This window comes from Sphaeramia orbicularis, chromosome 19, assembly GCF_902148855.1.
Source record: "Sphaeramia orbicularis chromosome 19, fSphaOr1.1, whole genome shotgun sequence".
Taxonomy (NCBI): Eukaryota; Metazoa; Chordata; class Actinopteri; order Kurtiformes; family Apogonidae; genus Sphaeramia; species Sphaeramia orbicularis.
This window is the reverse complement of record NC_043975.1, coordinates 11,481,737-11,504,773: the sequence shown is the minus strand read 5'-3', so window position 1 is coordinate 11,504,773 and position 23,037 is coordinate 11,481,737. Positions and strand designations below refer to the sequence as shown.

Sequence of the window (23,037 nt, the reverse complement as noted above, 5' to 3'; positions counted from 1 at the left end):
TATTTTCAATTGCATATATTTGATATTTTATATATTTTTTTAACACGTCTGTATCTTTTGTGTTGTTGTTTATATGTAAGTGCACTGTCGGTGGCAGAGACCGCCTGCAATTTCGTTGCATAACTAGTGTAATGACAATAATATGGTGGCCCAGAGGTGCAACAGCCCAAAAAATGATCCACTATAGAAAAAAAGAGACAACAGCCCAAAAAATTATCCACTATAAGAACAAAAGAGACAACAGCCCAAAAAATTATCCACTATAAGAACAAAAGAGACAACAGCCCAAAAAATTATCCACTATAAGAAAAAAAGACAACAGCCCAAAAAATTATTCACTATAAGAAAAAAAAGAGAACAGCCCAAAAAACTATCCACTGTACAGTACAGGCCAAAAGTTTGGACACACCTTCTCATTCTTTGCATTTTCTTTATTTTCATGACTATTTACATTGTAGATTCTCACTGAAGGCATCAAAACTATGAATGAACACATGTGGAATTATGTACTTAACAAAAAAGTGTGAAATAACTGAAAACATCTCTTATATTCTAGTTTCTTCAAAGTAGCCACCCTTAGCTCTGATGACTGTTTTGCACACTCTTGGCATTCTCTTGATGAGCTTCAAGAGGTAGTCACCTGAAATGGTTTCCTAACAGTCTTGAAGAAGTTCCCAGAGATGCTTAGCACTTGTTGGCCCTTTTGCCTTCACTCTGTGGTCCAGCTCACCCCAAACCATCTCGATTGGGTTCAGGTCCGGTGACTGTGGAGGCCAGGTCATCTGGTGCAGCACTCCATCACTCTCCTTCTTGGTCAAATATCCCTCACACAGCCTGGAGGTGTGTTTGGGGTCATTGTCCTGTTGAAACATAAATGATGGTCCAACTAAACGCAAACCGGATGGAATGGCATGTCACTTCAGGATGCTGTGGTAGCCATGCTGATTCAGGTTGCCTTCAGTCTTGAATAAATCCCCAACAGCGTCACCAGCAAAGCACCCCCACACCATCACACCTCCCCCTCCATGCTTCACGGTGGGAACCAGGCATGTAGCATCCATCCGTTCACCTTTTCTGCGTCGCACAAAGACACGGCGGTTGGATCCAAAGATCTGAAATTTGGACTCATCAGACCAAAGCACAGATTTCCACTGGTCTAATGTCCATTCCTTGGGTTTCTTGGCCCAAATAAATCTCTTCTGTTTGTTGCGTCTCCTGAGCAGTGGTTTCCTAGCAGCTGTTTGACCATGAAGGCCTGATTCACGCAGTCTCCTCTTAACAGTTGTTGTAGAGATGTGTCTGCTGCTAGAGCTCTGTGTGGTATTCATCTGGTCTCTAATCTGAGCTGCTGTTAATTTGCGATTTCTGAGGCTGGTGACTCAGATGAACTTATCTTCAGGATCAGAGGTGACTCTTGGTCTTCCTTTCCTGGGGCGGTCCTCATGTGAGCCAGTTTCGTTGGAGCGCTTGATGGTTTTTGCGACTGCACTTGGGGACACATTCAAAGTTTTTGAAATTTTCTAGACTGACTGGCCTTCATTTCTTAAAGTAATGATGGCCACTCGTTTGTCTTTACTTAGCTGATTGGTTCTCGCCATAATATGCATTCTAACAGTTGTCCAATAGGGCTGTCAGCTGTGCATCAACCTGACTTCTGCACAACACAACTGATGGTCCCAACCCCATCAATAAGGCAAGAAATTCCACTAAGTAACCCTGACAAGGCACAGCTATGAAGTGAAAACCATTTCAGGTGACTACCTCTGGAAGCTCATCAAGAGAATGCCAAGGGTGTGCAAGGCAGTCATCAGAACTAAGGGTGGCTACTTTGAAGAAACTAGAATATAAGAGATGTTTTCAGATATTTCACACTTTTTTGTTAAGTACATAATTCCACATGTGTTCATTCATAGTTTTGATGCCTTCAGTGAGAATCTACAATGTAAATAGTCATGAAAATAAAGAAAATGCGAAGAATGAGAAGGTGTGTCCAAACTTTTGGCCTGTACTGTATATTTTTAGAATAACTTTATTTTTAGCACACTGACCTCCACTTCTGGTGGGTTACTTCATGAGCATTAGCCACATTAGCTAACGGCCTTAAAAATTTTCAGCCTATGGTTTTATTTTTTGGGTGGCCTTTTTTTAAAAGCAAGAGACCTTTCGGGTAAACAGCGCCCCCTTAATTGAAAAGGCGGATGAGGGTTTTTTTTTCTTATAGTGGATAATTTTTTGGGCTGTTGTCTGTTTTTTTCTTATAGTGGATAATTTTTTGGGCTGTTGTCTGTTTTTTTCTTATAGTGGATAATTTTTTGGGCTGTTGTCTTTTTTTTATAATGGATAATTTTTTGGGCTGTTGTCTTTTTTTTTCTTATAGTGGATAATTTTGGGGGGCTGTCTCTTTTTCTTCATTTTTCTCTGCTTCAATATAATTAACTTCGGATTTACTCTGAGTTTTCATGAGCATCTACATGATTCGTAAATTAAATATAGGAAAATATATGATTTATACCAAAAAATACAAAATACAGAGGATAATATTGTGAAAAAAATGGCGATAAATCATTTAAGAAAGGTAGAAATAGAGAAAAATTCATTTAGGAACTGCCACAAAAGTGGCACTGGGTCTTTATGGGTTAAAAAAAAAGCTAAATTGTCCTTGTACGTGTTTACGTACTTGGTGAATAAAGCTGATTCTGTGACACTGTTAAACTACATTTCTGACAATATCTGATTTTGTCCCAGATTATCTTTGGTTTCTAGGGACAACAGCTGCCTATGACAGCTGCTCTATGCAACGTGGGATCACTGTTCAAAGATATTGTCACATTTTTTTCATGTTTTGCCTGGGACAGAACAACATCACACAGTGTTAACCCTTATTATTAGTTATTATTAGTCATTATTAGTTCAGGGGCAACATTTTAAATGAGTTTTGTCTCATTCGATGCTAACGCTAGCTAGCATCATCCGTTTGATTATCTGCTTATTAAAAGTAAAAGGTTCCACTTACCTTTATGCACAAGACATTTTTTGTAGATTTTCACAGAGTGATTTGCCATTACTTTTTCTTCCAGAAATGTGTAATAAAACTAACGTGACAAGAGGATTTAATTATTTACCTAAAAGTAAAACTCAGGCTGAGGGAGTTGATTGTGGAGCAGCTCAACTATTCTCTTGTTACAAAATAAATTCATTAATATAAAGAAAGATATAAAGAATTGATTCTTACGAGGTACAGTATTTAATAATGACGATGAGGGCTGTTTGTTTATGGATAATGTTGTATTGATAAATATGCTGTAATTATTGAAGAAAATTGTTGAATTGTTGATGTCTGTTTGTATGACTGTACTGCTGTGATCATTTTGTTGTGCATAATTCAGTTACTGTGTTACGTATTAGTTGTGGTTGAATGTTAAAATTAGGAAAAATGTATTGTTTGATTCATGTATTAAGTTAGTGATAAAGGTGTAAAAGCACCTGAGGGGTAGGATGAAATATGTTTATACTTCTTCCTACTCCTTTTCAACCATGCAAAATTCAGACTTGCACGTACTTGAAGATAATAACAACAACAACAACAACAATAATAATAATAATAATAATAATAATAATAATAATAATAATAATAATAATAATAATATTTGTTTTTTTTTTGTGGGTGCATGTGGGTGTGTCTAGCTTTTTGTTTTTGTTTCGTTTGGTTTTTGTTTTTTAGTATTTATATATATATATATTCTTTGCATGGAGCCTGTTCCAACTGCAGGTTCAGAAAATGAATAAATAAATGAACACATATGTGTTTTACTACAGAATTTTCTTTCCTGTACATATGTGATTTTACTTTTGGTTTTCATGGTAATATTTATTTATTTATTTATTTATTTTATTTATTCTTTTTCTTATTTTCATTGTGGGTTTGGTTCTTGTACACCTTGTTCAAAAAAAAAAAAAAGAATAATGCTAAGTGTGGCTCTGAATTCAGGGGGGTGGGGTTTGTTGTTGTTTTTTTTTCTTTTTTTTTTACAGGACAGTGACTATTATATTTTTCTGTCAGATTTGTTCTGCCTGAATTGTTGAGTTTGTCTTTGTTGTGCCATACTTTTCAATAAAATAAATAAATAAATAAATAAATAAATAAATAAATAAATAAATAAATAAAATAATGATAATAATAATAATAATAATAATAATAATAATAATAATACATTGGTTTTATATAGCGCTTTTCTAGGTACTCAAAGACACTTAGAGTCTGTGCATTTAAATGTTATTTTGTTTTTGTCTTATTTTGCTATGTTTTATTTTCCTTCTTTGCATGTTCAAAATAAAATAAATAAATAAATAGAGATCAAATATAATAAATGAACTCACAATGTACCCACAAAGAAGCACATAAAAGATTATATAGTTTCTATATTATATTAACTCATTTCTGTTTGTAGAAATTGCACAGTACTGTATGTAAAGTGTCATGAGATAACTTTTGTTATGATTTGGCGCTATATCAATAACATTTGATTGATTGATTGACAGTAAATCAACAGTAACATGAACCTAAAGTAGAGATTTGTACCGAGATTGTCAGTGTATAAAAATATATTTAATTAATATTATATTTGTATCATTTTTGAAACCATGTGAGATGTTTGAATGTATTATTTTTATTCTATGGTTTTATTTGGTATTGGTTTATTGCTCTTATTTTTATTGCTTTTAATTGTACAACTTTTTATGTTTTTTAATCTATTCTTGTATTTTATTCTTTTATTTTGGTTTTATTTATTCTTCTGTACAGCACTGTTTTTTGCACAGTTATTCTATGTGTTTTCATCTATTCTTGTATTATATCCTTTTATTTGTTTTTTTATTTATTCTGTACAGCACTGTGATCCACTGCAATTGTTTTAAAGTGTGTTACAAATAAAGACGTATTGTATTATATTGTATTTTGTACATTTTTACTATAACGATAAGTATTATATCATTATCTCTACTCAACTTTATTAATAAAATATATATAAAAACAACACGGCCCTTTCAATGATGTCAGAGTCTTTATGATGTCATAAAGAACCTGAATTTATAAATATAGATTCAGACCAGGACCAACCTTCCACAGTGATTAAACAGCTAAAAAAGACAACACAGTTCATTCACCCCAGATAAAAGTATTTCTCAAACATGTTTTAGAGCAGCTTTGACTCAGTTGCTAAAAAACAAGCAGTTCTTCAATAACAGAGTTGCAGAAATGGAGCAAGAAACCAAGAAAAAACAACCAGAGACAAAAGATCTTCTCATGATACAGAGATCAGTGAAGAGACTTTAGGGGATGAAAGTCAACTTCTCGGCACTAAGATTGTTGATCTTCAGTCCAGAGTTAGAGAAAAAGATGTAGATATTCATAATTTTTTTTTCCACAATTGATGATTTGCACAAGAACCTGAGATCTGCAAGTGGTAAAAATGCAGCTATCGTCAACAAATTGACTCGGTTTGAGACTTTTACACAGACTGAAGGCCGAGATTAAAGACTTGACCTCAGAAAACCTTGAGCTTCAGGGTCAGGTGGATAGGTACAACTCTGAGATGGATGATCTTCAGGACCAGGGCCCAACCTTCCACACTGACAAAACAGCTAAAAAAGACAACACAGTTCATTCACCCCCGACAAAATTACTTCTCAAACTAGTTTTAGAGCAGCTTTGACTCAGTTGCTAGAAAACAAGCAGTCCTTCAATAACAGAGTTGCAGAAATGGAGCAAGAAACCAAGAAAAAACAACCAGAGACAAAAGATCTTCTCACGATACAGATATCAGTGAAGAGACTTTGGAGGATGAAAATCAGCTCCTCTGCACTAAAAATGTTGATCTTCAGTCCAGAGTCAAGGTTATTATCGTTAACGAAAACTAACGAAATGACGAAAACTAGAATTAAAAAAACACTTTCGTTAACTGAAACAAATAAAAACTATAATTAAAAGAAAAAACGATAACTACCTGAAACTGTATCGTGTGCTTACAAAACTAACTAAAACATCTAAAAATTATGGGTAAAATTCCTGTCATTTTCGTCTTTGTCAATGTCGGCTTGATATGAAATCGATTTATTTTGCTCTCGCAATTTTAGCTGATGGTACCATACGACGCTTCACGGTCCGTCACTTCTCATCACTTGTGGTTTAGAGTCGTCTTCTTGTCCTCACTCTACCTGGAAACATGGAGATTAAAGTTGGGAGAAAGCAGCAGAGTCCTGTATGGGATTAATGGGTATATGACGGCGAGGAAGATTAAAGATACGATAAAACTAAAATTAATACTAAAACTAAACTAAAACTAAGCATTTAAGAAAAATGAAAACGAATAAAAACTAGCAAACCTACTCTAAAAACAAATTAAAACTAACTGAATTAGAGAAAAAAACTCAAAACTAAATACAACTAAACTATAAAAAGAAAAATCCAAAACTATTATAACCTTGTCCAGAGTTAGAGAAAAAGATGTAGAAATTTACAATTTTTTTCCACAATTGATGATTTGCACAAGAACCTGAGATCAGCACGTCGTGAAAATACAACTATCATCAAGAAATTGACTCGATTCGAGACTTTTACACAAACACTGAAGGCCGAGATTAAAGACTCGACCTCAGAAAACCTTGAGCTTCACGGTCAGGTGGAAAGGTACGACTCTTAGATGGATGATCTTCAGGAGAAACATGAAGAATAAGCAATGAAGCACCTGAGTGGGCGTGAGTAGTTTAAATCCACCAGAGACAAAGACATGGAAACCATCGTATCCCTAAGGTCTGCTTTGAACAACTAGCAGTATGATGTGATGGAGGCTGAACACAGCTTCGTGATTATAGACGAGCTCCTGGAGAGTAAAGAGACGAAGATAAACCATCTCACAGAACTCAGAGAGGAACAACTTTGTCACATCGCCTCCTTGAAAGACACAACTGAGTACTTCTATGAAACTGGGTACATTTTGGTATTTTTTGCCAGCATTTTAGACCCAATAATAAAAGGTAAATTTAGACATTTTCCCCCCAGGATGTCCCTAATAATGACCTCAGAAAAATGCAAAAAAAATTAAACTCTTGCTCTGAGCCATCCCAAATTTTTTAATAACATATTGTGGCCAAAAATTGGGACATGAAAAGCTACCTAGGTGTCAGTGCATTTGATCTAAAAACATGGCTGTAAATGGTCTTATACATCAAAATACCTATGATATCAAAGAAAAATGGGAATTGGAATCAAATACTGTTATAGAAGATGAATTGTGGGACAAATTATGTAATATTAGTCATAAAGGCATCAATAGTCAGCAGTGGAGGGAATTTGATTGGAAACTCGAGACCAGATTTTTTCATACTCCTTTGGTTATATCTTATTTTGTCAAGGATCCATCTACAGCTTTATGCTGGAGAAATTGTGGTAAAACAGGTGACCATACACACGTATTTTGGGACTGTCCGAGCTTGTTTATATACTGGAAAAATATCAAAGAAGAAATTGAAAGAATTGTAAAAAGAGAAGTCCCTTCAAATGTTTTGTTCTATTTACGTGGAGTTATACCAGTCGATGATTTTAATGCAGAACAGAGATATATTTTACATATTTTACTACTGATTGCTAAAAAAAAATTGTAACAGTAAATTGGAAGAGTGTCAAATCACCGACGGTAATAGAATGGAAACAAAGACTGAAACAAGTGTACACTATGGAAAGAATGACCGCATCATTACAAATGAAAATGGATCTTTTTAAGCGGAGATGGCACATGGTCGAAGACTATTTGTATAATTAAACTTTTTGGGTTGTTGACGAGAATTGCTCTTATAAGCCCTGACATGAGGTGTTTTGTATTTGTATTTATATAGATGTGTGCATATGTATACAAATATATGAATATTTGAAAATTTGGCAATGTATCTATAGATGTAGTATAACATTTGTAACAGTAATAATACTATGTGGTGTAATTTATTTATTTATTTATGTCTTGTCTCAGATGTTTTGTTCTGTTTTATATTGTGCAAAAATCTAAATAAAAAGTTAAAAAAAAAAAAAAAAAAAGTCTTATACAGCGCGATAAATAAAGACTTTGTGTTAAATTTGATGATCCTAGTGGTTTTTCTGATCCAGACATGCAGGTTTTTCATGAATCGTCAGTTTCATTTAAGGTTTTGTGTGTAACCCATGGTGTCCACGAGTGTTACATGCAGAACCTGTCCATTTAAACAGATATAAATTCCAAATTATTTTGCAAAAGCGGTCTTTTTTGCAAAACACTCTGCCTTGCGTAATTAGTTCAATTCCCAGAATGTAGCTGTGACAGAATAAAGAAATATTCCAAAAAATAGTTGTATTTTCATGTCTTTTTGACTGTTACATGCGGATTTTTGTGCTAAATATAATGCAAAATAATATAAAAATGGGTTTTATCGGAAAAATAGTTTCTCTTTTATCTCAGTAAGTATTTATCTTTAAAATAGAGCCAAAGTGCTTCCAAACTTGCTTCATAACATTAGTCTACATCTGGTTGGAATTTTTAGCCCCCATGTCCTTTTTTTATAGAAGTACCCAATTGCAAATCAACAGCTGCTGGAAGAAAGTCAAGGGAAGATGTTTTGTGACATGAAAGTTTTCATGAATGACCCCCAAGATTGTTTCTATTCCTGAACTGTGAAAAACACCCAAGGGGCCTGAAGGTGTTGTGGACCAGTCAACTTCTACATGGGTTGGCTGCAAGCCTAGAACAGTCCTGGTCAAATTATTATTTATCATCAGAATGTGAGAAATATTTTAGAAATCTAGAGGTAGAACATGTAAAATAATCCCAATGATGATGCAAAACTGTGTTGAGTAAAAAGAACATACTGAAAAAAGTTGTGTGGTTTCTTTTATTTTTTACCCAGCTAGTGACTGGCATTGTAAATTACCCTAGCCTGTAAATGCTTTGGTCTGTACACTATCTATACTACATACTAATAAACACTAAATATACAGTACAGGCCAAAAGTTTGGACACACCTTCTCATTCTTTGCATTTTCTTTAATTTCATGACTATTTACATTGTAGATTCTCACTGAAGGCATCAAAACTATGAATGAACACATGTGGAATTATGTACTTAACAAAAAAGTGTGAAATAACTGAAAACATCTCTTATATTCTAGTTTCTTCAAAGTAGCCACCCTTAGCTCTGATGACTGTTTTGCACACTCTTGGCATTCTCTTGATGAGCTTCAAGAGGTAGTCACCTGAAATGGTTTCCTAACAGTCTTGAAGAAGTTCCCAGAGATGCTTAGCACTTGTTGGCCCTTTTGCCTTCACTCTGCGGTCCAGCTCACCCCAAACCATCTCGATTGGGGTCAGGTCCGGTGACTGTGGAGGCCAGGTCATCTGGCGCAGCACTCCATCACTCTCCTTCTTGGTCAAATATCCCTCACACAGCCTGGAGGTGTGTTTGGGGTCATTGTCCTGTTGAAACATAAATGATGGTCCAACTAAACGCAAACCGGATGGAATGGCATGTCACTGCAGGATGCTGTGGTAGCCATGCTGATTCAGGTTGCCTTCAATCTTGAATAAATCCCCAACAGCGTCACCAGCAAAGCACCCCCACACCATCACACCTCCCCCTCCATGCTTCACGGTGGGAACCAGGCATGTAGCATCCATCCGTTCACCTTTTCTGCGTCGCACAAAGACATGGTGGATGGATCCAAAGATCTCAAATTTGGACTTATCAGACCAAAGCACAGATTTCCACTGGTCTAATGTCCATTCCTTGGGTTTCTTGGCCCAAATAAATCTCTTCTGTTTGTTGCCTCTCCTTAGCAGTGGTTTCCTAGCAGCTATTTGACCATGAAGGCCTGATTCACACAGTCTCCTCTTAACAGTTGTTGTAGAGATGTGTCTGCTGCTAGAGCTCTGTGTGGTATTCATCTGGTCTCTAATCTGAGCTGCTGTTAATTTGCGATTTCTGAGGCTGGTGACTCAGATGAACTTATCTTCAGCATCAGAGGTGACTCTTGGTCTTCCTTTCCTGGGGCGGTCCTCATGTGAGCCAGTTTCGTTGGAGCGCTTGATGGTTTTTGCGACTGCACTTGGGGACACATTCAAAGTTTTTGAAATTTTCTAGACTGACTGACCTTCATTTCTTAAAGTAATGATGGCCACTCGTTTGTCTTTACTTAGCTGATTGGTTCTCGCCATAATATGCATTCTAACAGTTGTCCAATAGGGCTGTCAGCTGTGCATCAACCTGACTTCTGCACAACACAACTGATGGTCCCAACCCCATCAATAAGGCAAGAAATTCCACTAAGTAACCCTGACAAGGCACAGCTATGAAGTGAAAACCATTTCAGGTGACTACCTCTGGAAGCTCATCAAGAGAATGCCAAGGGTGTGCAAGGCAGTCATCAGAGCTAAGGGTGGCTACTTTGAAGAAACTAGAATATAAGATATGTTTTCAGATATTTCACACTTTTTTGTTAAGTACATAATTCCACATGTGTTCATTCATAGTTTTGATGCCTTCAGTGAGAATCTACAATGTAAATAGTCATGAAAATAAAGAAAATGCGAAGAATGAGAAGGTGTGTCCAAACTTTTGGCCTGTACTGTATAAGACTAGATGGGAACTGACACGCACATATTTGTCAAATTTATGGAAACACTATATAACTGCTGGGGAGAAAAAAAAATGTATCTCATTCCAGTGTAGGATAAGGTTTGGTACTTTATACTGAAATGGTTTATAGATCAAATGAAAGCTGAATTAACCTGTAGTGAAATATACATTAGTTGAAGCTACTACCTTATGTGTTGTAACAATTTGAGAAACAGAGTACATTCAGAGTAATTTAAAGAATGCATGATTTGTACCAAGGTAATAATAGTTTTGGATTTTTCATTCTAGTTTAGTTTTATTTAGTTTTGACTTTTTTTCTCTAACTCAGTTAGTTTTAATTAGTTTTTAGAGCAGGTTTGCTAGTTTCAATTAGTTTTCTTTTTTTTTTTTCTAAATTCTTAGTTTTAGTTTAGTTTTAATATTAATTCTAGTTTTGTCGTCTCTTTTCTCTTCTTCTTCGTCGTATTCAAATAAATCCCAGACAGGACTCTGCTGCTTTCTCCCAACTTTAGTCTCCAGTTTTCCAGGTAGAGTGGGGACCAGAAGACGACTGGAAACCACAAGTGACCACAAGTGATGGACTGTGAAGTATCGTATGGTGTCGCTAGCTAAAATTGCTTGAGCGAAATACATCGCTTTCGTATCAGTCCGACATTGTCAAAGATGAAAATGAAGGGAATTTTATCCATAATTTTTCTATGTTTTAGTTAGTTTTGTAAACACACAATACAGTTTCAGTTACTTATTGTTTTTTTCTTTTCATCATAGTTTTTATTTATTTCAGTTGACGAGAATGTTTTTTTAATTCCAGTTTTCGTCATTTCATTAGTTTTCGTTAACGATAATAACTTTGATTTGTACAAGAGAAACCAAACACTAAAAATCTGCAATTTTTACCCCACCTCCCAAAGGGGAGGCAAGGGCTGTGAATGAATGAATGAATTTTTATTATTGTGTCTTTCATAAGCCCTTACATGGGGTTATAAAACACCAAAAATACCAACCACAGACCAAATACCAGACAATAGGCACAATAGATATAAACAAGACAAGGTACTGACCTATTTAAACAAACACATCTGCTGCTTTTTCCAGGCTTTACAAACAAATAATACTAATTTATATACATTAGAACTAAACAACCATTTCATCTTGTCATCATCAGTGTTCCAGAAAAGATCAGGGTTTCGGATAAACATCTCATTAAACAAAGATGCTCTAAGTTCACCATATAGAGAAAAATACAAAAGAAAATATGATTCATTTTCCACTTCCCCCAAATCACACAGTCCACAAAGTCTGTTTTCTTCTGGGATTTGGGTAAATCTCCCAGTTTCTAAGCCCAAGGGAAGGATTCCTTTATGCAACTGAGCAATTAGGGACCTTTGGTTCTTGGTAAAATTTGCGCTGCCGTAAATCTCTGTCTTATATGTGTTTTTCACTTGAATGTATGTCTGCAGCTTTGGTTTAGCCAGGATTCCATTCACCCATTTTTTGTCAAAAGCAGACATTAGGTTAGCTCTGATCTTGTTAATACTACATGAAAGATTGTTGTGGAATATATATTGAAGTTGTGCTTCCGCAAAGACTGCTCTGACCTCTGCCGCCCAAGGGGACCTTGTCCGACTCCAGCCAAATACTTTTTGTTTTTGGTTCGGTGTGTTTCTTTGTTTCTTTGATTGTTAACTCTCTAGCAGCGAAACTATTGGTTGAATTCAAACAAAATTTGGTTTATATATTGCCAGAAACCCAGAATAGGTCTCATTACATTTTGGGAACAGTGGGTCAAAGTTCAAATTTTTATGAATTTTTAAAATCTTTTTTTTCCCCCATTTACTGATAATAGGAGAAATTTCAAATGTCTGTAGCAGCAAAACTATTGGTTGAATTTATACCAAACTGAATTTGTAGATTGTTAGTGACCCAGAATAGATGTGATTACATTTTGAGAGAAGTAGGTCAAAGTTCACATTTTTTATGAATTTTTAAAAAACGTTTTTTCTCCTCCCATTTACTTATAATGGGCGAAATTTCAAATGTCTATAAAACATCAATTTAGTTTCAATGTACTTCAAACTTGGCACATATATAGAGGCAATTCATATGCAGACATCAGCACATGCATAGACATGATGACATTAGTAAGATCGATGCCAAAATAAGCTACAATACGTGCAAGGGGTGGGGTTTGTTGTGCCTGTAACCACTTGTTTTTTATTGTTTCCCTGCACAGGAAACTGAGCAGGAATCAATAAAGGAAGTGGACTCATTAACACAGTGTTTTTCAACCTTGGGGTCAGGACCCCATGTGGGGTCGCCTGGAATTCAAATGGGGTCACTTGAAATTTCTAGTAACTGATTAAAGAAAAAAAACAAAAAAACAGAAAAAAACGTATTAATAAAAAATATATGGTGAGTTGAGAGAGACAATCACAATCCATAAAAGACATGACAAACTGTGAAGCTGAAACTGAAGCACTGTGGTTCTGTTTATCTGTCAAATGTTCATTGTGGTCGGTTTCAGATGCTGCAGCTCTTTCATAATTCATAGTTTGAGTTCTTGTTTGTTCAGTATTAATTGTCAGCCTTGTAAATCCAAGCTGGACTGACTGTACATATCCTGACCAAGGAAAATCAAATTCTCACTTTGTGCAGTAATCTACACCTGGCTTTTCTGCCTCTGTCCATAATAATATGCATTATATAGACTAAGTGTTGTCTAAAAATAACATTTATTTGCTACATAGTATAGCAAACTATTACATGATCAAAAACAAATTAATTTTAACAAAAAAAAAAAAAAACAGTCTCCATTTTGAATGTCTGGGGTCGCCAGAAATTTGTGATGGTAAAATGGGGTCATGAGCCAAAAAAGGTTGGGAACCACTGCATTAACAGCATCCAACACCCAGTTTCCACACAAAACGTTAAGGATGTTGTGGCTCTACATGCACCAACATAGAAGAAACAACCCCACCACACATCCATTCATAGCTACTCAAAAAAAACACTATTATAATATTCCAACCTGCATGGTGTACAGGCTTGCAATTCAATTCCAGATTCTCCTCCAGGTCTTTCCAGGCTGGGGGGGGGTGGAGGACACACCTCCTGCATCTGCCTGTCACTGACCACGAGCATCTCCTCTCTGTCCGGCTTTGATAAGCCGATCTGTCAGAGGTGATACTCATCAGCGATGAGATCAAACAACTGTTGTGTTGTCAAGGCAGAAGCTCAGATCAGAGCTGTTGCTAACCTACGCCTCCTCAGAGATCTCTCCATCCTGATTCATACCACAGATACCACAAAGCCAGTAGAATTCTACAAGTCCACCACACCCAACAACACAGCCTCCTGACCTCTGACCCTGTTCTCGGCTTCCTCATCACCGTGACAGGAGAGAGGGAAAAAAAAAACAAGAAAAAAAACCCCACAGCATTACATGAGCCTTTTCTCTAGCGGTACAAGGCTGATCTCAGGTTATCTGCTCATACTGAGTGCTGATCTGATAGCAATAAATGAGACAATACTGTGCCGCAGTGACTGCTGTCGCATTAAAAGATAATTAACTGACCTGCTGTGACTGTATGAATCGGAAAGACATTTCACTACTCACTCGCATCTGTTCAACCGTTTAAATCAGGTCAGTATCTGCGCTGATACTCATCCGTTTATGTTCCATTTCAATAATTATAAATCATATTTATACATGTTGTTTGGGCCACCTTCTTTTACCTATTAACTGAGGCTATTTCATTATTATTTCTTTTAACCCTTTCGTGCATAGTGGTCACTACAGTGGATAGTTATTCTCCAGCTGTTCTCTTGAATATTATAATGGGTTTTGTTGTTTGTTGTTGATACGTTCCATATCAGCCAACACAGTGGACACTTACTCATCTCATACCCTGACATTCAGACTAAAATATTGTAACTTTGCTGTTCTTGATAAACCTTATCTGCAGTGACATGTTTGAGTGTAAATCAATTGTTATTTGTTAGACAAGAAGGGTTTTTTTTGCATATTATCTCCATGAAGTGAGGAATTACTAGCATAAGAATATGTTAAAATTAGGGATGTAACGATATGAAAATTTCATATCACGGTTATTGTGACCAAAATTATCACAGTTATCATTATTATCACAGTATTATTGAAATAGTGCTGAAAATGTTCAAAAAGTACTGATACACACACTGAAATAATTTAACCAAGTTGTATTTTGAAAAGAAAACAAACAAAAACAAACAAACAAATAAAATAATTGGCACAATGTACCTTCTGTTGCAGAAACATTCAAATATTAACCCTTAGTGGTCTGAGCCTATTTTGTCTGTTTTTCAGTTCTTTTGATTTTGCCTTTATATATTATATAAACAAATGTTTCCTATACCCATGTTTGGGATCTGTGTTTTAAGCACAACTTCATTTATATCATCTGTCTATTATTTTTTCACTTTAGCCTACTATAAAAACATAAAAGGACAAAAAAAATATATATATATATAAAATCCGATTTGAAAAATATATATAATTTATTGCATAAATAACACAAATGCTTAACAAACCTTTTCAAAGACTATAAAAGTGAATATTGGTTCCAAATATTAGGTATATACAATTAAAATTGTAATAAATTAAAACTATACTCAAATATTTGACATAAAAACATATCTTTACATAGGCGTTTTCTCCGGAAAAGTGCGGTTATCAAACACAGTTATCATGATAATTAGAATTTAAACGGTAATACTAACCGTCTGCAGTTTTATCGCGGTTTATCTTTATACCAGTAATCGTTACATCCCTAGTTAAAATGTGAGAAGACATCAGATTAGCAGCATTAAAAATGGTTTTATTTCATTGTTTTCTTCTCACTTTCTGATATTGGGTTTTAAACACGTTTCTTTACTTCAAAAATGAAATGCATGGATATTTTTGTAACTCGAAAAAAAAAAACTCGATCGCATTGTTTTTTTCATGCCTAAGGAGGAATTAAAAACACTGTAGAAAAAAAATCTTGACTAAGCTTCTCATAATTCATGCATGAAAGGGTTAATTTCCTCTGTATTTACTTATACATTGGGTTCTTCTGAACAGATCCAGGCGAGAAATGCACATGCAGAAATGAAAAACAAACACAGAAGAACAGCAGAAAGACTCCAGTCAGATGAGACAAAATGAAAAGTTAAAAGAGGGGCTACATCTGTCACATTTTTAGCACTAAAAGTCCGAGACAAACCAGAAAACCACACCTATATTTATCATTTCATCCATTAGCAGAAACACACTATATTTTGCCACATGCTGAAGGGAACGTTTACACAAATATTCCACATAAAAGCAGAAAAATAATCTCATTCCACATTCTAGTAGGGCTGTCACAGCAATTGCAGCTGTCATACAAATAATTGTGATTCATCTGTCTCTTATTCTTCTTCTCTAGTATCGTGTAAGACTAAGAGTAGTTTATTTATACACAAACTGTTTGGCACTGAACACTGGAACGGAGAAATCAAATTTGGCCTTGCAAAAAAACATTACATGGTGCAGATATAACAAATAATTTAAGAATAACAAGCTTATTTCTGAAATAAACAGTGAAATGAGCAGTAAGGTTTAGAGCAGGGATGTCAAACTCATTTTAGTTCTAGGGCCACATTAAGTCAAATTTGATCTGCAGTGGGCCGGACCAGTGGAATAATAACATAATATACAAATAATGTCAACTCCAAATTTTCTTCTGTTTTAGAGAGAAAAAAGTAAAATTATACGATGAAAATGTTTTCATTTACCAACTATCCTTTAAAACAATGTAAATAACATGAACAAACTGAAATTTCTTAAGAAAACGAAGTGCAATTTTAACAATATTCGGTCTCAGTTTATCATTTACACATGCAAATTATGACTTACAGATCACAGTGGATCTACAAATACACAAAACATTTAACAACAGGCAGAAAATTGGTAAACTTTCACTTCAGACATTTCAAAATGTTCATATTTGTTCAGGTTATTTGTGTTTTTTTGTGAAATGATAGTTTTAGTGTAAATACAGTAAAATGACATGAAAATGTTTACATTTACAAAGAGAAAAATGTGGATTTGTGAGTATTTATAGGTTATTATGATAGTACAGGGTGACCCAAAAAAAACGGGAACTTTTTAACAATCCAATAAAACCAAGAGTGATGGAAGAAAAATATTTTATTCGTAGTAATTGAAACCTTAAAACATGCCATTTAAGAAACAATGATGGAATTTTCATTTTTTAAAAATGACTTCCTGTAGATGGCGTCCTCCTGTACGAATGCATTCTTGAAATCTGCTGTTGAGATTCCTCATTGACCGCTGCAACATCTCAGCTGGGATACTGTGAATTTCATCCTGAATTCTCTGTTTTAACTCATCCAGAGTTCTTGGTCAAGTCGTGTACACTTTACTCTTGAGATAGCCCCACAAGAAAAAATCACAAACGGACAAATCTGGCGATCTAGGGGGCCAGGGAACGTTACCGAATCTTGAGATCACACGGTTACCGAACAATTCTCGCTCAGCCGCCAATGGTTACTAAAATGGGGGTGTGTTTACTTGCTCAAGGTCACTGTCTCGCAGTGCTGCAACTTGCTAAAGTCTGCCAATACACACTTCAAAAATTCCCGTTTTTTTGGGTGACCATAGTAACCATTGGCGGCTGTGCGAGAATTGTTCCGTAACCGTGTGATCTCAAGATTCGGTAATGTTCCCTGCCCCCCTAGATCGCCAGATTTGTCCGTTTGTGATTTTTTCTTGTGGGGCTATCTCAAGAGTAAAGTGTACACGACTTGACCAAGAACTCTGGATGAGTTAAAACAGAGAATTCAGGATGAAATTCACAGTATCCCAGCTGAGATGTTGCAGCGGTCAATGAGGAATCTCAACAGCAGATTTCAAGAATGCATTCGTACAGGAGGACGCCATCTACAGGAAGTCATTTTTAAAAAATGAAAATTCCATCATTGTTTCTTAAATGGCATGTTTTAAGGTTTCAATTACTATGAATAAAATATTTTTCTTCCATCACTCTTGGTTTTATTGGATTGTTAAAAAGTTCCCGTTTTTTTTGGGTCACCCTGTATTTTACTGATCTGACCGAAGTCAAATATACATAATATATTTATTTATAGGTTATTTTAATCATATCTAACTGATCTGACCCACTTGAGATTAAATTGGTCTGTATGTGGAACCTGAACTAAAATTATTAATATCTTCAGTGTGATTTTTGCATTTCACAAATTCATCCCACAGGCCAGACTGGACCCTTTGGCGAGCCGGATTTGGCCCCCGGGCCACATGTTTGACACCTCTGGTTTAGAGTTTTGGGATAAAACCTCCACTCAGGTGCTATTTGGGGGCGCTACTAGATGACGTCAAGTGTAAAAAATTGTGATGTAAAATGGCATTTCTCTCACTTTCATCCTAACAGGAGATGGTTATCAGGATTATAGCAGGTATCTCCAGTAATCCCAATGAGATTAAGTGCATTTTATCTGTCAAGTAGGCTTTTCCCTGTGACTTCAGAGGAAAATAGCTTTTTTTTTTAAATTTATTTATTTTTTTTATCAGGATATATGATTCTGATCATATTGCACAGCATTAACCCTTAAAGACCCAAACAGCCACTCGTGAACAAAACCACCTACTGATCTAAAATGTCTAATACCTGTTGATCCATTAATCCTATCAATGCATGTAAATAATTAGTGGAAAATACAGTTTTTCATCTTTTCATGGTCATCAGATATGACCCATTTGGATGTTCAGAGGCTCCATAGTTGCCATGGAAACACTGTCATCTTCTACAACATTGATTCACCTGTAAAACCCATGGAGTTGGATCAATGACAGTGGATGGAGACGCTTGGTTTATGCTCAGTTATTGATATATTTGGTGAAAATGTCACATTTTCTCTGTTTCTGATATAATAACTTTTGAATTTATTCTGAGCTTTCATTAATATCTGGATGATCAGTGGATTAAATACAGGAAAATACATACTTTACAGTGAAAAAAACACTAAATACAGAGGATATTATTATCATAAATGGTGATAAATCACTTAAGAAAGATCCAATTGAAAGAAAAATTAATTTGGGAACTGCCACTAAAGCACCACTGGGTCTTTATGGGTTAATATAACTGAAAAAAAGATCTAAAATTGATATTCAATGCATTATTATTTTTTTATGGTCTTTTTTTTATATGTTTATTAAAATTAAAAGATTGATGTTGTTTGACCCAGACATAAATTGAACAATATGACAGTACTTACTTGGATAAACAGGTATTTATCCATAAATCTGGTTTCTCTCTCAGACATCAGTTGCTGGTAATATTTCATATCAACAACCTATTTCGTAGAAACTTCACATTTTGAGGAACTCTAAAGAAAATACCCACATTTATCCAAAATACAGCTATTATAGCTACATTTGCCATTTGTCATGTTAACTGTCATTACTATACTTTTATATATTTCAGTATTTTTCTTCGTTTCTGCCCCATTGACTCAACTGTGGGCGAATTGTTTGGATTGTTCCAATTGGATAACATTCAATATCCAATCTCTGACAAATGGCATGTGTGTGGAGCCTTTATGGGTTAAAAAATGCACATTATCACCAAAATAACACAAGGATGCACGAGTTTAACATGCACACAATGAATGCAGTTGTTGTGTTTGTTTCTGTAATGTGCATTGGTTCTCAATTCTATCAATACATGTACTAAATAATTAATGTAAAATGCAGTTTTTCATCTTTTCATGGTCATCACATATGACCCATTTGGTAAAATTGATATTCAATGCATTATTATTTTTTATGGTCTTTTTTTTTTTTTTTTTTTTTTTTTTTACATATTTATTAAAATTAAAAGATTGATGATGTTTGACCCAGATAATATGACAGTATTTACGTGGATAAACAGTATTTATCCATAAATCTGGTTTCTCTCTCAGACATCAGTTGCAGGTAATATTTCAAATTAACAACCTATTTCATAGAAACTTCACATTTTGAGGAAATCTAAAGAAAATACCCACATTTATAAAAAAAAAAACAGCTACGTTTGCCATTTGTCACGTTAACTATCATTGCTATACTTTTATATATTTCAGTATTTTTCTTCGTTTCCACCCCACTGACTCAACTGTGGGCGAATTGTTACCTCTGCCAGGAGGTATTGTGATCACTTTGCTTTGTGTGTTTGCGTGCGTGCGTGTTTGTTAGCAAGATAACTCAAAAAGTTATGGACGGATTTTCATGAAATTTTCAAGAAATGTTGATACTGGCACAAGGAAGAAATGATTAAATTTTGGTGGTGATGAGGGGGGCAGATCTGTCTTGGTGGAGGTCTGCACTCTCCTGAGTGCTTTTCTTGTTTGGATTATTCTAATTGGAAAACATTCAATATCCAATCTCTGACAAATGGCATGTGTATGGAGCCTTTATGGGTTAAAAAATGCACATTATCACCAAAATAACACAAGGATGCCCAAGTTTAACATGCACACAATGAATGCAATTGTTGTATTTGTTTCTTGCAATGTGCATTAGTTCTTAATCCTATCAATACATGTACTAAAAAATCAATGTAAAATGCAGTTTTTCACCTTTTCATGGTTATCAGATATAAATTGGACAATATGACCGTAATTACTTTGATAAACAGTATCTATCCATAAATCTGGTTTCTCTCTCAGACATCAGTTGCTGGTAATATTTCATATCAACAACCTATTTCATAGCAACTTCACATTTTGAGGAAATCTAAAGAAAATACCCACATTTATCCAAAAAATAGCTATTATAGCTACGTTTCCCATTTGTCATGTTAACTATCATTGCTATACTTTTATATATTTCAGTATTTTTCTTCCTTTCCACCCCATTGACTCAACTGTGGGCGAATTGTTTGGATTGTTCCAATTGGATAACATTCAATATCCAATCTCTGACAAATGGCATGTGTGTGGAGCCAGGGTTAATGGTGCTCCAGGATGGATGGAAATGATCAACAACGCTGTCCCTTTTGCAGCCCACAGTTCAGTCTGGACAACAAATCAACCTGGGAATGAGAAATGTTTGCTCCTGACAACAGCTGATGCTGCACTGTGTTCAGTCTGAAAGCCTCTAAACTCAAAAGGAGCGCCTTCATTTCTTGTGGCAAATCAATTAATATTGATCAGTGAATACAGACACTGTTCTAAACATCCCAGTCATACACAGAACAGCCTGGAAGTGGCTTTTTGAGACTAATTTCATAGATTTTCTTTAAGATGAAGGTTCATTCAGTCATAGGCTAGATGAAATAAGTGTAATATTAGAAGTAGTTTTCAGTTAAAGGGCGCTCAAAGTGTGAAATATGAGGAAATATCGCCTTAAATCCCCACTATGGTATGGCACGCGGTTACGCACACGCATTTCTTATTGAAACCCTAAAATATATATATATTTGCATTTTCAGGATTTAAAAAAAATATTACAAGAAACCCTAAAACATCTAATCGTCACTGACATATATATTTTTTTGCATTTTTAGGGATGTTTTTTATGCGCGGACTGACAGTTTTTGCGCGCACTTCAGAGCGACAGAGAACTGTAACTGTGCGCAAAAGGGGAAAAAAATAAAAAATAAAACATCACCTGAATGGAAACAGTGTCCACACGCGAAAAGGATCCGTGTGGACATGGAGAAAAAAGGATATGTTGTTTTAAAAAAAAAAAAAAAAAAAAAACTCACACAGGAAATAAAATAACAATAATAATAATAATAATAAAAAAAACACTCACGTCTCTGAAGCGATTCCAGTGTTTGATCTTCCGGCTGTACTGGGAGATCGTTGACAGCCATTGCTCATCTTCCATGAAATTCCCGGCTTTTGCTCCTTCTTTGCCACTTTTCACGTCCACCTGGAGCGACAAGCCCACCAGGAGGCACAGACAGGCGGAGACCCTCACCACGACCACCATCTCTGCCCACTCACTCAGTCAGTCAGTTCGGTTATGGGATGTTATCCTGCACGGATCCGGATCCTCATACAAGACCAGACCAGACCAGACTATTAGACTGTTACTGCTGCTGCTGCTGCTGCTTCAACAGACTGAATGGAAATGAGGGAGAGGAGGAGAAACAGAGGAAGAGCGACGGAGGGAGGGAGGGAGGGAGAGAGAGAGAGAGAGGGAGGGAGAGAACACAGAGTTAAAGGGGGAGATTAAATCCTGCACTAATCATTTATTTCTGCTTACTTGCTTTCATTATTTCAGTGTTTTTGTTTTTGGTTTTTTTTGGTCTTTATTTCTGCCCACACACACACAAAAAAAACAAAAACAAAAAAAAAAACCAGAATAGACTCACACAAGTGGAACAGATGTTTCCTCTTGTTCTCACGATCAATGGGTTTTATTCATTGGATTTAAATGTGATGCACAAGACTGACACTGGTGTATTTTTTTTTTATTTTTATTTTTTATTATTATTATATCAGCTGAATTTAGTCCTAACCAGTGGCGTGCACAGGAGGGGGGCAGGGGGGTGGTCGCCCCCCCTCATCGCCCAGTTGTTGAAAAATGTGCACTAAAGTGCACTCTTGGGAGTCAAAATGTGTGCTAGCGCCCCCTTGGGAGCAAATACACATGCTAAAGTGCCCTTTTTAGGAGCCAATACACGTGCTAAAGTGCCCTTTTTAGGAGCCAATACACGTACTAAAGTGCCCTTTTGGGAGCCAAAGGCGTGGTAAAGTGCCCTCATGGTAGTCAAAAGGTGTGCTAAAGTGCCCTCGTGGGAGTCAAAATGCGTGCTAAAGTGCCCTATTGGGGTTCAAAACGTGTGCTTAAGTGCCCTTTTGGGGGCCAATACATGTGCTAAAGTGCCCTCTTGGGAGCCAAAACATGTGCTAGTGCCCTCTAGGGAGCCAATACACATGCTAAAGTGCCCTCTTGGGAGCCAAAATGTGTGCTAGTGCCCTCTAGGGAGCCAATACATGTGCTAAAGTGCCCTCTTGGGAGCCAAAACACATGCTAAATTGCCCTTTTGGGAGCCAAAACACATGCTAAATTGCCCTTTTGGGAGCCAAAATGTGTGCTGGTGCACTCTTGGGAGTCAAAACACATACCTAAGTGCCCCCTTGGGAGCAAAAATGCATGCTAAAGTGCCCTCTTGGGAGCCAAAACACGTGCTAAATTGCCCCTTTGGGAGCCGAAACGTGTGCTAGTGCCCTCTTGGAAGCTAAAACACATGCTAAATTGCCCCTTCGGAAGCTGAAACGTGTGCTAGTGCCCTCTTGGGAGCCAAAACACATGCTAAAGTGCCCTCTTGGGAGCCAAAACACGTGCTA

The 23,037-nt window shown here is 36.0% G+C and overlaps 1 protein-coding gene across 1 annotated transcript in view; it reads right to left on the bottom strand.

The window, feature by feature from the left end:
* LOC115410479 (testican-2) overlaps positions 1-21,800 on the bottom strand; it is a 190,633-nt gene extending 168,833 nt beyond the window's left edge. Inside the window, 1 exon segment of the mRNA XM_030122132.1 lies at positions 21,494-21,800. Within this exon segment, the coding sequence (XP_029977992.1) occupies positions 21,494-21,673 (180 nt within the window). The 5' untranslated portion in view covers positions 21,674-21,800.
* Positions 21,801-23,037: the final 1,237 nt, after the last annotated feature.